The 14,935-nt window shown below is 39.2% G+C and overlaps 7 protein-coding genes across 7 annotated transcripts; 2 read left to right on the top strand and 5 right to left on the bottom strand. All coding sequences in view use genetic code 12, as the record gives it.

Annotated features, from left to right (window-relative positions):
• Positions 1 to 644: 644 nt before the first annotated feature.
• On the bottom strand, positions 645 to 2,003 carry ERG13 (hydroxymethylglutaryl-CoA synthase; the record flags this gene model as incomplete). The annotated part of the gene is made up of 1 exon (XM_067692894.1): positions 645 to 2,003. The coding sequence occupies one exon, from the start codon at positions 2,001 to 2,003 to the stop codon at positions 645 to 647; it is 1,359 nt and encodes a 452-aa protein (XP_067547470.1).
• Positions 2,004 to 2,788: 785 nt separating this feature from the next.
• On the top strand, positions 2,789 to 3,541 carry I9W82_003881 (uncharacterized protein; the record flags this gene model as incomplete). Its single annotated transcript, XM_067692893.1, has 2 exons — positions 2,789 to 2,916; positions 3,004 to 3,541. 2 exons carry the CDS (start codon positions 2,789 to 2,791, stop codon positions 3,539 to 3,541), a joined length of 666 nt encoding a protein of 221 aa, XP_067547469.1.
• A 410-nt stretch (positions 3,542 to 3,951) lies between these two features.
• On the top strand, positions 3,952 to 5,661 carry ALO1 (D-arabinono-1,4-lactone oxidase; the record flags this gene model as incomplete). Its single annotated transcript, XM_067692892.1, has 1 exon — positions 3,952 to 5,661. The coding sequence occupies one exon, from the start codon at positions 3,952 to 3,954 to the stop codon at positions 5,659 to 5,661; it is 1,710 nt and encodes a 569-aa protein (XP_067547468.1).
• A 38-nt stretch (positions 5,662 to 5,699) lies between these two features.
• On the bottom strand, positions 5,700 to 8,381 carry I9W82_003879 (uncharacterized protein; the record flags this gene model as incomplete). The annotated part of the gene is made up of 1 exon (XM_067692890.1): positions 5,700 to 8,381. One exon carries the CDS (start codon positions 8,379 to 8,381, stop codon positions 5,700 to 5,702), a length of 2,682 nt encoding a protein of 893 aa, XP_067547467.1.
• Positions 8,382 to 8,603: 222 nt separating this feature from the next.
• On the bottom strand, positions 8,604 to 9,418 carry PRE8 (proteasome core particle subunit alpha 2; the record flags this gene model as incomplete). Its single annotated transcript, XM_067692889.1, has 2 exons — positions 8,604 to 9,312; positions 9,375 to 9,418. 2 exons carry the CDS (start codon positions 9,416 to 9,418, stop codon positions 8,604 to 8,606), a joined length of 753 nt encoding a protein of 250 aa, XP_067547466.1.
• Positions 9,419 to 9,575: 157 nt separating this feature from the next.
• On the bottom strand, positions 9,576 to 13,079 carry ELF1 (Elf1p; the record flags this gene model as incomplete). The annotated part of the gene is made up of 1 exon (XM_067692888.1): positions 9,576 to 13,079. The coding sequence occupies one exon, from the start codon at positions 13,077 to 13,079 to the stop codon at positions 9,576 to 9,578; it is 3,504 nt and encodes a 1,167-aa protein (XP_067547465.1).
• Positions 13,080 to 13,196: 117 nt separating this feature from the next.
• Positions 13,197 to 14,555, bottom strand: I9W82_003876 (uncharacterized protein; the record flags this gene model as incomplete). The annotated part of the gene is made up of 1 exon (XM_067692887.1): positions 13,197 to 14,555. One exon carries the CDS (start codon positions 14,553 to 14,555, stop codon positions 13,197 to 13,199), a length of 1,359 nt encoding a protein of 452 aa, XP_067547464.1.
• Positions 14,556 to 14,935: the final 380 nt, after the last annotated feature.

The raw sequence follows: 14,935 nt of genomic DNA, 5'->3' as shown, positions 1-14,935 counted from the left end.
AACTGACCTTAGTACAATGACCAAATTGAAAAGCTTAACACACTTTAGAACTTTTCACTGCTTCCACAATAAACCAATACAACTATCCCTCATCAAGCAGGAATTTATATACCTATTGCACTTAAACTATCGACGATGGATGAATATCAAATGGCAAAGGACAAAGGTTCTGCTTCGAGCTAAGGTAAAACTAATACGCAAAGCAGCTCAATTGGTGGTATTCAAACTTTATATATACAAGATCAAAGTAATAAAAAGATGGCCAATAGTGTTGAGGTGGATTAAGCGGAAGAGATTCACCTTGCACAAAATTCGATTAAGACTCAGAAAAAGTATCAAAGATCTTCTCCATAATAAAGAGCATACCACCGACGACACGATAAACGGACTAAAAGAGAATGACACATCCTGGCTCAGCGATCCAGTTGACCACTTCATGCAAGCTCATCAAGCCCTTCTAAAATTCCAAATATATAAATTACACCTACTTTGTCAATATCGTATCCAGTTTACACTTTTAGCAATTTAAGGCCCACAAGCTTTTGATTAAAGTAAACCAATTCTATATATACTTACAATACATATTGTGTAGCCTATTTTTATTACAAATTAATCAGTAGAAACCAACGCATCTTCTCCCTCGCTTATTCTTTTATACCGTACTTCCTTCTGTATTTCTCATCAACTTCCAATAAATAATAAGCTCCAGCTGGTAAGTTTTCAATAGATCCCTTTGGTTTGAAGCTCTTTTGCAAATGCGCATTTTCCCTCAATCCAATAGCATCGACATAAGCTTGTGGAGATTCAATTTTACGTCCTTCACCCAACTTGTAATCAAAGTTTAATACTTTGGCGATTGGTGAAACATCACCCTTTATGACTACTGACAACAAAGTTGATGCCAATCCTGATCCATAGGAAAAGATTCCGATCCTCTTGTTTTGCAAGTTGTCACCGTTTTTGGTGGCGTAGTAGATGGTTGATGCAAGTGAAGCCCAAGCTGATGCAGTGTACATGTTACCAGTATTTGTTGGGACTTTCAATGCTGGCTCAACACGAGCTTTTGTTTGTTCTTTAGCCAAGGTGACAAATGTCTTTTCCAAGACTTTATCAGTTAATGAATCGTCATAAGACAATGCATCAATATGCTTTCTGGTTTCTTCATTAAGCAAATCATTAAATTTTTCTGGGTTTGACTTGTAGTCATTATATAACAATCTGGCATAACTTTTTGTGACTAATTTACAAGTAGGAACATGAAATGCATTGTAATCAAAATGGTCGTATAACCCAACAGTCTTGGATTTATCGCCAGTCACTTTACGTGAATAATTCTTGTAACAGTTATCAATAGCTTTAACATAACAACTCAATGAGAAATGTCCATCAACAGTTGGATATTCACTAGTAAAATCAGGCTTGTAGAAATCATAAGCATGTTCCATAAACGATCCTCTAACTGAATCAAAAACAATTGGGGCGTCAGGACCTATCCACAAGGCAACAGCTCCAACACCACCAGTTGGTCTAGCTGCACCTTTGTCATAAATAGCAATATCTCCAGCAACAACAATGGCATCTCTTCCATCCCAACTTGAACTTTCAATCCAGTTGACAGCATTAATCACAGCTGAAGTACCTCCGTAACATGCATTAACAGTATCAACACCTTCAATATCGGAATTGTCACCAAACAATTGCATCAATACCGATTTAACGGACTTTGATTTATCCAATAAAGTTTCAGTACCAACTTCCAATCTACCAATATGGTCGGTGTTGATGGAGTAGTGAGAAAGTAACTTTGACAATACAGTTAAACTGATGGAATAGATATCTTCAGTGTCGTTAACAAATGCCATATTGGTTTGTCCTAACCCAATGGTGTATTTACCTTGAGGAATTCCATCAAATTTTTCCAATTCAGCTTGGTTAACTGCTTGACCTGGGATGTAGACTTCGATCCCTTTAATACCAATGTTTTGAGGAGATTTAGTCATCATATAGCAATAAGTTGAGTGTTATTTTTTTTTGATACGGATGAAGAAGAAGGAAGAAGAAGTGGAAAACTATTTCTCTGTGTGAGTGAGTGTGTGTGTGTGTGTTGAAAAATTATACTTTTTTTTGTTTTTTGCTAAACGACGAACCTGCATATAAACAGTGAAATAAAAATCTTTCGAGACGTGTAACGGTTTCAACCACAGTAGAAGAATTGAATGTGTAGCTACTGAGGGGGGACAGTTATAACCTTCAAATGGTAGGCATATTGAACTTTGCCGAGACAGATGCGGTACTGACGCCTGATTATCACCAAGGTGAATGAAGTAGGCACAGTTAATCAAAGTGTATTTTCTCTCTGTATACGATCATATGTTTCATATTACGTAATCCATTCAGACCAAAAGACCACAAAAAGGGTCAAACGCCGCATGTCGCAAAATTATTTCATTGTCGCAATCTGAAGCACCTTTTGCGACATTGGTGCGGCCAAAAAAAAAAAAACGTACGATACACACATTCTTTAATTTTGCAGCTAAATTAATCTGATCACGAATAAACTAAATTCTTCCACTACAAATTACTTTGCGCCTTATAGACCAAGAAAAAAGACAAACCTTATTTCTGGATGGGCAAAAGGTCACCTCACCTCCTTTAATTCAGGGTCAAGCCAAGTAGTATTAGTCAGCGTTGTGTTATAAAAAGGGTGTAAATTTTCTCTCCCCTAGTAGTTTGTGTATACTTTTTCCCCAGAAATATAAGAACATCCAACCTGAATATCTTCGTTGCCATGCTTTACTTTGAATTGTTGTTATTATTCGCCACTTCGGTCTTTGCTGACTTTGATTTGTTCAAAAGAGACCATGACGATTGTAATGTTGCAAATATCCAAGCTTGTCGTGATGCTATTCAAATCAAGTATGTGAATTGCGAAATATATGACAACGACAGCGACTATGAGTCTGACTCGGAAGAAGAATACTACGCTGAGAAATAAATGGACAGCTGTATTTGTAACTTGCAAGACGAGTATTACACCAAAGTGAGTGAATGTGCTAAAGAGTGTGGCGCTGTGTATGAATTGAAGCCGAATTTCCTCAAGAGCTCTGCATGCTCCAAATCACTGAGTATTAAACCAAGATTTGCTGCTTATGTTTCGTCAAGAGATCAAGCTGGAACCCCAGCTTGGTCAGTTACGGTCGCTACACTGGCTTTGCCAAGTTCTGAAGCCTTGTCATCGGAGATTTCTGAAGCAGCCGCGGCAATAAAGTCCCTTACTGGATCAAGTACTGAAGTGGCATCATCTACAGCAGAGGCGTCCAGTAGTGTTGCTGCTACAATATCTCAAGCAGGATCTGCATCTTCAAGTGACACGGCTGCTGCTGCTACAACTGAAGCCTCATCTTCCAGTGAAGCCTTTTCTACTACCCAAGCTGCTACAATTGAGGCAGCTACTACTTCAACTCAAAGCTCTTCTAGCAACTTTGCCGTTAATGTTGGATGCGGTTCATTGATCTCTTTGATATTATTGTCTTTGTTGTGAGTAATCTTCCTTTGGCTGAAGTTAGCTGATATAATACACGGAAAATACACTTCTTTGATGACATTCTCTTTGTTGTAAACCACTTGCTAATTTGGATGCAAAAAGAAGGAAAAACTCGGAATCATTTTTCCGGAGTTAAGATTCGGATTTGATGGAGCTCTTTCATAGCAACATAGTTGTAGCTCTCGATAGTATTAAGTTCATTTATACCCTTGTAGTTATCAAACTCGTGCCAAGTGCGCCGATCCGGAGCTTTACTTTAATCCTTTTGTGTGGCTGCTCTATATGTCGTAAACAGTTTGTGACACTGTTTCACGACACTAAGATTTCTAATCTTGCTAAAAAGACATCTCTTGACATTGAACCTATAACTTCCTTTCTTTTAGTCTCTTCAAACCTTATCCTTTTCAATGACATTCGCCATCAACCCATCAGGAGGAGGTGAAATACCTGACTCATTGAAACCGTTCACCACTAACAAATTCATTCACAAAACATGGGCAGGCACATTCTACTGCCAACCACAAGCCATTTTCCAACCACGCAATATCGATGAAATTAAGGAATTGATCAAACAGGCCAGATTACACCACAAGACTATTATGACTGTTGGATCGGGTCATTCACCAAGTGATTTGACCATGACTAAGGAGTGGTTATGTAACTTGGACAAGTTTAACCACGTATTACAACAGGACAAGCATTGGGGTCCAGTTCTGGAAAACAGTTCCGAAATGGAGGTTAAATTTGTTGACTTGACAGTTGAAGCAGGATGCCGTATTTTTGAATTGAATGAGTATTTGAAAAGCCATGAATTGGCTATACAAAATCTTGGATCAATTAGTGATCAATCAGTAGCTGGTTTGATATCTACTGGTACTCATGGATCAACTCCGTATCACGGATTGGTATCACAACAAGTTGTTTCTATAACCTTTTTAAACTCTGCTGGTGAATTAATAACTTGTTCTTCAATTGAGAAACCAAACTATTTCAAAGCAATTCTTTTATCGTTGGGTAAGATTGGAATCATTACTCATGTGACATTACGTACATGTCCTAGATACACTATTAAATCAGTTCAAGAGGTTATCAATTTCGATACTTTGTTGTCTCAATGGAATACAGTATGGTTGGAATCGGAATTTATACGTGTTTGGTGGTTCCCTTATACTGATAAATGTGTCCTTTGGCGTGCCGACAAATCAAATGATCCAATTTCATTACCTAGAGAATCATGGTATGGAACACAGTTGGGTCGTTTCTTTTACCAGTCGTTGCTTTGGATTTCCGTTCACTTGTGTCCTAAATTGACACCTCATACTGAGAGATTTGTGTTTGAACAGCAATATGGCAAAGTCGAAACTTTAGGCGCCGGTGATATCGCGGTGCAAAACTCAGTTGAAGCTTTAAACATGGATTGCTTGTTTTCACAATTTGTTAATGAATGGTCGGCACCATTGGTCAATGGAGTTAATATTTTGAAGCAATTGAAACAAGTTATCAACCAAGCAGCTTCAAATAACCAATTCTATGTGCATGCTCCAATTGAAGTCCGTTGCTCTAATGTGACTCAATGTAATGAACCATTTGTGGATGAAGAAGGCCATGAGTCATTGTATCCTTCTCAGTCTTGGTTATCCAAACGTTCAAAGACTAGTGCAGGACCCATTCCAGGAAATAATTTCCGTCCATTTATGGATAACTCACCACGTTTGCCTCATAAACAAACCAATTCTCACCCACTTATTGACGAATTGACCTTGTTTGTGAATGCAACAATGTATCGACCATTTGGCTCCAATGTAAGTACTCACCAATGGTATCAAAGTTTTGAAGATATCATGATCAAAGCAAATGGAAAGCCACACTGGGCTAAAAACTTTATTGGCGTGAAAGAAGAGAAACAAGATGACAACGATGTGGCTGCTGATTTTCATCAACAGTTGGAGTTTGGTGGTAAACCATTTTACTCAATGATTGGATTCAAGAAGTTAATGCAAGCTTGGTTTGGTCAGGATCTCGTTGAGTTTAACAAAGTTCGTAAAGAGACTGATCCTGAGGGAGTGTTCCTTTCAGGAAAATTATGGGCTGATAGAAATGGTATTTTATTGGATTAATAAATATGCTCATATTAATACCTCTATATACTATTCCTCTACTTGAATGGAGCCTTTAATGGATCTATAACAACACCCTGTTTTGTGATTACCCTAGGCATGGTTAGTTTCTGATGAGTTTCTCGACTAGTCCATTCTTGTCCCAATGGCATTCGCAACGACCGTTCATATTGTTCTCTAGTTTCAAATGGGTATGGAACATCCAGTGATTGATACTTGAGGATCTTCTTGTTTAGTTTTTCATTTATGATAACGTTGGCTAAATTCTTATCCTTACGTTTATCACGTTGTGCAACTCCATCAACTTTGCGGATAAATTTCCGTTTCTTGTTTTTCTTGGTAGACCCACCCGCCCAATCACCCCAGCCAGGTAAGGTTACATCTTCTTCTTTATCATCCTCATCTTCAATCATCCGTTTCTTTTCTTCGCGGAACTCGCCAATGACATCATCACCGACAAATGCCTCTTTAATCAATTCTTTTTGTTTAAACATTGTAGGTACTGAGTCGTCGTCAACAGGTTCTCCTTCATCTGAATCATTGTGGATATCTGAAACAGCCAAGGTGTTGTTGACGTCAATTAAGGATTCGGTATCATTATGATGCTTTTGTTTTCGCTTAGCAATCTTGGCTGCTGCTTTCGCAAGTTTGGATGAGTTCTCATCGATAACGTTGGTGATTTTACTGGACTTTTGACGAGGTTCATTATTAGTGGATGTAGCAAGCCAAGGGTTTGATTCGGTAGGTCGAGGGTTCTCAGCAGCCTTGTCAGATTTTTCCACTTTTGGCTCTTCAATTACTTCCACTTTGCTTATTTTTGTATCCAAAGACTTTGCATTATCGTCTTCAACTTGATTCCTAATCTCCTCATTCAAATCCGCATCGTCAATTGCTGATGCATTATACACTCGTCTACCAGTGTTCTTCTTCACATTGACTAATCCATTATCCTCCTCAAACAAATCAAGTCCAGTATCTTCTCCGTTTTCCAAACGTCTTAATTGCTCAATTTGTTTTAAGTTCTCCTCTTTCTTCCTCCTTTCAGCATTCTTCATAAAATCCATCGCCATAACTCCCTTTCCAAGCTTACTTCTATCGGTATTTTCATCATTAGCGTATTCACGTTCAAGTCGATCTAAATTGTCATCACTGTAGACTACATCATCATCGTCATCACCACCATTTCTACCCAATTGTTTTTCCCTCAATCGTTCACCTTGTCTCAACATCTCCTCCAATTCCTCTCTATTTGATGCATCTTTTGATAATCCACTCTTGATCATTGATTGGGCCCATTTCAGCTGAGTCTTGTGTTTCAAACTCATTCTCTCTTTTGCTCTTTCCATATCATGGTCCTCTTCTGCATCATCCAAATCCTCTGCCTCATCACCCAACTCTTGATTTCTCAATCTTTCTCTCTTTTTAATCTTGTGGTATTGCTTAGACTTGATCTTTTTCAATCTCTTGGCTCTACGTTCATCTCTAAACATCAACTCCCTCATGAGTCTCAATTCACTGGTGCGTTTGCGCATCTCTTCAGGTGACATTTTAGCCATGGCAATTTCTTCAAATGTAGCTTCCTTTTTATCATCGGCTAATGCGGATTGTGTGAGTAAGTCGTTAACTTTCTTTTCCAATGCAGTTGAAGGTGTGTGATTGTCAGCTCTGAATGTTAATGAAGAATCATTTAGTTGATCTGGTTGCTGCATGGGGAACTTTAGTACCTCAGCCTGTCTATTTTGTTGAACTGTATCACTCCATTTACTCACCTCTTTCTTGGCCAACTCATACGCAGCCCCACGATCATTTCTTTGTTGAATACGTTTAGGCAATGGAGTAGCCACCGCTTTAGCATCTTGATCGATAAGGATATTATCAACACCACTAACATCCTTCATCATATCACTCAATGACAATTTTTGCCCATTTGAAGGGACACCAAACTCATTCTCGGAACGTGTTTCAGCAATAAACTTTCTACGTTCTTTTGGCTTTGATGATTCAAGTTCCTTTTTCAACATTCCTGCAGTCTTGACAAGATCAACTTCGTTATTCTCGTCTTCTGACTCTTGGGCAAAAACATCCTCCTCATCGGATGCATCTTCCTCAGACTCCAGGTCGGAGGATGCTTTAGTGGTATCTCCCCAATCTTCTTCAACTCCATCAGCGTCCTCTTCATCACTCTCATCATTGTCTTCTTCGCCACTTGAAGAGCTCTCTGATACCCAATCATCATTGAGCACCAACTCCTTTGATTGCTTGCTTCCTTTTACCTGTGCGAGATCATGATCATCCATATCCCAAGCTTCGGATAAAGTCACCAACTGTCCTTCATCGATACTATCGTAAGCTTCATCGCCATCAATATCAACTTCACTTTCACTATCGCTATCCTGTCCCAATTTCTTTCTCTTTGCCTTGTCTCGTATCGTTTGTGAAAACTTACTATTCAAAACATCATAATCATCATCACTAGCCAAGGCGTCATCAGAATCAATTTCCTCATCTAATAAATCCTCATCTTGCTGGCCATCACTTAAAAATTTTCTTGCATCCAATATACCTTCTTCAAAAGGGACATCATTATCTGAATCATCATCATTGAAATCACGAGGGTGGTCTTTTCTCTCTTGTCTTTCTGCAATTTGATATGCGTCAATAATCTTTCTTGAACTTCTGTTCTTGCCACTCTTTTTCACTCCTTTGCTCTTCTTTGCCATGGTTATGATGTTGGTTGAAGAATGTAAAAGATGAGAGATGCCTTGAATAATAATTATTTTTTTTTTTTTTTGGTTGTGATGAGACTACTTTGTGTAAGTTATTAAGAGACGATACACAGAACAAGGTAACCACACGCTAATGGATATATCGTTTGGCCTAGCTGCCCAAAGCTTACCACTACAAAAAGGACTTATTCAACAGATATGCTTCATCTATTCACTCTACAATGAATCTAAAATATCATTAATCTCATCTGCACTCAACTTTTTAAACCTTGGGCCTTCAATGTTGGTACCAGTAAAACCCAACAATTGATCTTGTGGATCACTAATAACAGCAATATCCAAATTATCACCAATTAATTCTCCATCAACACTTTCCTTCAAAGCTAAAAGCGACACATGGATGGCATCTTCCAATTGTAAATTTTCATTCCATCTTTTTTCAAGAAATGTCTTTGCACTATTTGCCGTCTTCCCTATAGCAGTAGCCTTCCATGGGAAATATGAACCACTAGGATCAACTTGATACAATTGAAACTTTTCCGAAAATTCATCGTATCCGCCAACTAATAGTGACACCCCAAATGGTCTTATGCCTCCCGATTGCGTACTTTCCTGCATGACTTTAGCAATTTCTTGAACCATGATACGTACAGGTGGGTACTCATTGTAAACTAATTTGTAGTTTGTCTGGGCCAACTTACGTGCTTTATCAACCAACACCCTGAAATCTGGTCCCATTCCACTATATGTCATACCGATATTGGGAGTTATATATTCGACTTTGTTGTTGACGTCTGATTTATTGAGTACTGAGTTTGATTTACGTTCTGTGGCTAAGACTACTCCATTGTCACATTTGATTCCAATTGTAGTAACACCTTGTTTAACAGCGTTAAGAGCGTATTCAATTTGCACCAATTTACCACTAGAAAAGGTGTTAGTATCGTTGACAAAGCATAAGCGAATCTTTCAGTCTGCAGTACATACCTTGGTGAGAATGTGGTTAATGAAAATGAATATCTATCAGCCATTGCAATTGAAATGAACTTGGGTTGCAGGTGGTAAATTCGCCTTCAGTCTGGCCAATTTTTCGTTTCTGTCAAATGCGAATTTTTTTGTAACTTTCTACACGACAAATGATAATCTATACCAATCTTTCTTTTTAAAAACTCTATAACAGAAAAACTACTACTCTTCTTCATCATCAGTATCAACTGGCTTGGGTGTTCCTTTAGGTGAACTCAACCATTCAATATACCTCAATCTTCTTCTCTCAGCCTGTGCTTTCTTTTCATTTCTAGTCATCTTCTTCTTTCTAGTTCTGACTTTAATATTTGCAGGTGAGTCATCATCATCGGCACGTTTCTTGACTTCAGGAGCTGGCGATCCTTCAGCTGATTCGTTTCCTCCATCTTCAAATCTTTGCGAGTCAACAGCAACGGTTCCCTTTTGAATAACTTGTCCATTTTCAACGTGCCATTGTTCAGGACACAATGCTCCCACAAACTCATTGTTGTGCGAAATCATAACGACACCTCCAGACCATTCTCTAATTGCAATGGCCAAACCTCCTAAGGAGTCACGGTCTAGATAGTTTGTTGGTTCGTCCAAGACTAACAAGTGAGGATTATTCCACATGGCACCAGCAATAACCACTTTAACCAATTGACCACCTGATAATGATCCCATAGGTGTATGATCAGCAATATCTCCATCCAATCCAACATCTTCAAAGTGTTTACGAATGACTTTAGGACTCAATTCTCTGTAACCCAAACCTTCTCTTGAAGCTTCATGATCATCGAATTTTTGTATAAGTTTGTCGAAACCTTCTTCCAACAATTTTTCTCTAGGAACCCATGAATTGTACTTTGGTAACCAATACTTCCATTTCACTTCATATTGGAAAGATTTCTTCAACTTTTGTCTACCAACAATAGCCTCAACTTGTCTTTTACCTCTTCCATCAGCAATATCAATTTCCTTTTCCATCATTGCTTTTTCTTCATCCGAAATCTTTCTTGACTCTTTCAACAACACTTCTCTATCATCACCAAATCTATAACGCCATTGCAAATATTGATTGGCGGTTTTCTCCTTATGTTGTTCGACATGTTGCAAAGCATGTTGTGCAATGTATCCAATTCTCAAATTTGGATGTTTTTCAACCTTACCTTCAGCTGGGATCAACTCACCTGTGAGTAATTTGATCAAGGTAGATTTACCAGCACCATTAGGACCCACAATGGCAACTCTTGAGGATAACGACAATGAGCAGGAGACGTCGATCAATGATGGTTTAGCAGCTCCTGGGTAAGTGAATGTCACGTTTGACATACGAGCAACTGATCTAGTGTTTGATTTAACACCAGTAAGGATACCTGGTGGAGGGAATGCCATCTTGACATTTGAATCAGTTAATGTGTAGTATGATTTTCCTTCTGGTTTCACCTTAACAAATTCAGACAAGTTACCCTTGTAGTTTACCAACTTCTTCTTTTCATAGTGAATGATATCGGTACATACAGCATCGAGGAATCCAGAGTCGTGTGAAACAATCAATGAGGTGATTTCAGTATGGTCAACAAGGTATTGCTCCAACCATTTCACATTTCCAACATCCAAATGATTTGTAGGTTCATCCAATAACAAAACATCCGCATGCATCAACATTGCTCTAGCCAATTCCAACTTCATTTTCCACCCACCAGACAAAGATCCAACATTTTTCACCAATGTCTCTTCTGAGAACCCAACATCAAACAAAGCTGACTTGATGTCGCTTTTTTCAACACTGGCCAATTCAGGGTCAGAGGCAATAAAGCTAACCAAATCCATATCGGCTTCAGAGCCTTGTAATCTATGCTCAACAAAACAAGTCTTTAACTCATCAGCAGAAGGGAATCCTTCCAATTGACCTTTGGAGATGGCTCTCATTAAGGTGGATTTACCAGCACCATTTCTTCCACATAAACCATACCTGTGACCTTTCAAGAGTCTCAAGTTTGTCTTGTTCAACAACATACGAGAACCATAGGCCAATGAGAAATCAGCATTAACAATTTCAATTGCACCATCATCATTGGCGCCATCCAGGGTGGGTTCTGGGACAAACAAATGTTTCACATTAGCAGTCACAGCTTGAGCATATTGCTCATCTTTAGACACCATGGTCAAGTATTCCAACAATCTCTTCCAATCATTAACGTGTGCGTCAACTTGAAGGACCTTACCAAGATATTCCATGTAATCGTCATTGACTGAAGCAGGTGGGTTTACTCCTTCTGGTAAATTCTCCGTGTAGAACCGTTCAGCCTCTTTCAAGCTGATTCTACCATGAAACTTTCCATCAGTTTGTTCAGCTTCTGCCTCCCTCAAGACTTTGTATGCTTTGTCAGCAATTTCTCTCACTTCTGGTAATGAAGCATTATTGACAACTTTTTCAACACCAGGTAAAAGGATAGGAATAAACGTTTCGATTTCCCTTTTGTTGTTCACCAATCTTGTTAAATTTTCAGTCACCATAACAGTCTGTCTCAATTGCTCATTTGAAGATGAAGACATTTTCAAAGACTTGTCCAAAATAGGAACTAACAAAGACAATGCTGGTTCAGTCACTTCAGCCACAAAGGTTACAGAAGAAAGGTTCTTAATACACTCAGGCACTTGCTTCGGATCAGCCAATGTGTCAACAATCAAATCATACTTGTTTTGTAAATCTAAATTGTCCAACACTTTAACAAACTTTTTCAATGTAGCTAATCCTGATTTCGCCAATTCAGGCTTGAAATCAGTTGACAAATCAGTTAAAACTGGAACCACGTCGACGAATTTCAACTCCAAGATGTCTGCAGGTACAGTGTCAATAATCTTGTTGAAGTTTTCCAAAGCTGCCACTTTGCTATTCCATTTGGCGCCTGATTTGAAAATTGACAAGTACTCATCCAATACAACAGACCCTAAAGCCTCAACTGGATAAATTCCAAATAATGAATCAACGGCTGACTTTGCTGCCTTAACTACATTCTTATCTTTATCGGTAAACAAGTCATACGCAGTAGCAAAGAATTGCAAAAGAAGCCATTCCTTTGGTGTTTGTCCGCCAAACTGAACAGCCAACAGATGTATAATAAGTAATGCACCTTCTTTAACCAACGGAGAATTCTTTGGCTTCAACAATGACTTTAAGATATCATTCAATCTCCACTCGTTGATGATCGATAACTCACTTTGTTCAGCAATTTGAGACACGATCGAGTTTACTTCAGTCTTGACCTCACCAATCTTACTTGCCTTTTCAATATTTGTCAAATTCTCATGAAATGGTACATCAACGTTCAATTTTGAAAGGGCGGTGTTTAAAGAAGTTAAGGATGTCGTTGAGGCGTTTGGGTTTGGGGTACTTCTTCCACTGGTAGGAAGAGAATCGACGGGTGATGCAACAGAGGACCCTTGTGCACTGGGTGAAGCTCTGTTATTGTATCTGTTTTGATTGTACCCTTGATACTGCCCTGGGACCTGTTGCCCTGGGTATTGATAACCTTGGTACTGTTGTTGCTGGTACTGGCCAGGCACGAATGTATTGTTGAAATTGTACTGCTGCCCACCAGCATTTGCATTCCTGTATCCAAATGTCTTTGGCTTCTGCTGAGCCTGTTGCCGCTTCAAGAACTCATCAAACGATTTGGACATGGTCGGTTAAGGAGAAGGAAGAAAGAAATTTTTGATGAGAGATGCTTTTACAATTTTGTACCACGAGGGAAGAGGAAAAAAATTTTCAGTCACAAAATGCGCCGGCAGGCTGAGATATTAATCTTCTATTGGTAGAACCTGTTTCAGTGAAAGATTTATGTTGTAGTTTTGATCTCCAACTCGGTACACCACATCGTACAGTGCCAACCTAGGGTCAGGAGCATTCTTGGTCCCTCCTTTGGTAGGTGAAGGCGGAGCAGATTTAGCCTTGTCATATCTCCAACCAACAAATGAGATTTCAGATCCGCCTTTGTTTTTGGTCAAGAACTTTCTGTTGAAGCTGCCTAACTCTTTCGATTTGGGTTGCCCATTGAATGAGATTTGGTACACTTTAGATAAAAATGACTTGGTTCCATTTGAAACACCGCTGATGGCTAGACCATATGTTTTTCCATTGTCACCTGCAACAGTCATATCGATTAGAGCACTAGCATTGATCTCTGAAAAGCTGCTCTTGGTTGGGATTAAAGTTTTGGGCTCACCTTCTGTCAACAATTTGATGTCCTTTCCAACTATGAGGTAACTCTCATTGTGTAGTGCAATCACATTATTGATAACTTCTAGATGTTTCAAATCGATCTCTTTGGCTGCATTTTCACGTCCAGACGTGGAAATCGTAGCAATATCTTTAGCAATCCGGAGCACGGTTGTAACTCCCCCATTTTCGAATGATCTTGTAGGAACCTCGTGAACTGTTTCCTGAGGCTTCTCCTCCCCAATATCTATCACAGTCGCCTCACTCTCATTGGTGAGAGAACGTTCTAGCTTTTCCCCCTCTTCCATTTTCTCTAGCTTTTCCTCCTCTTCCGTTTTCTCTAGCTTTTCTTCATCCACTTTCTCAAGCTTCTCATCGTCGTCGAAAAATTGGGCTATGAGGTTAGACTTTGGTGAAGTAGTTCCCCTCCCAAACACAAAGTCATCCTCACTGTTATCAATCATTTCTTCAATCTCTTGTTGATGCCCTTCTAAGTTTAATTCACCTAGTCTAGTCGATGGCGACCGTAGTAATGCAACTATTTCCTTTGTTGAATCTTTCAATTGCTCCCTCGACTTTTTAATTGATTCCAAATCAGGGTCCTCTGTCATTACAGGTGTGTGCTTGTATTCCTTACTTTTGCTCTTTAGAAGCATATTCTCCTTCTCCAAGCTCTCAATCTTTGCTTGCTGCTTTTGGCTCGCGTACTTCAAAGTCTTTATTTCACCTTCTAGACGCAAGATCTTGTATTTCATCTCAGATTTTTCCAACTTCGTCATGATTCTAAATCTTTCTAAATTGGTGAATTCAGATGTAAGGTAGTTGATGACTCCGGGAAGAGTATACGTAGGCTCATTCAGGTTCGGTGGAGACAGACTGCTGGTTTGATCTTTCCATTGTGTTGATTGGGAATTCATTGCTCTGTTTGATCGTGGTGGCATACCCTTGAGATGAAGAGAATTGATCAACAGTTTTGTTGACTTTTTGTTTTTGTCTACAAAATTATACGAACAACGTAATTCCTCCCCAAAAGAAAGGAGACTCCAGTTTTTGCAACCAATTCTTTCTAGCTTCAAGGTTGAAGTCTTCAAGCACAGCTACTCGATCACTAGCGGCCGCTACTTACACACGTCGCTTTTCTAGGGATCCCCAACTTTCCTTGGGAATGTAAATGGCCTTTACTAGAAAGACCGCTCCGTAAAGGATCGTAGGGCTGTTTAATCGATTGACACGTAGGGGTTCGTAAGCCATGCAATGGTATCTAGCTGAGTTAGGCCACACGACAGCATTCATACCACGAAGGGTTCACAAAAGACTTTTA

The sequence above is a fragment of the Candida metapsilosis genome, assembly GCF_017655625.1.
Source record: "Candida metapsilosis strain BP57 chromosome Unknown scaffold5, whole genome shotgun sequence".
NCBI lineage: Eukaryota > Fungi > Ascomycota > Pichiomycetes > Serinales > Debaryomycetaceae > Lodderomyces > Lodderomyces metapsilosis.
This window is presented reverse-complemented; position numbering and strand designations above follow the sequence as displayed.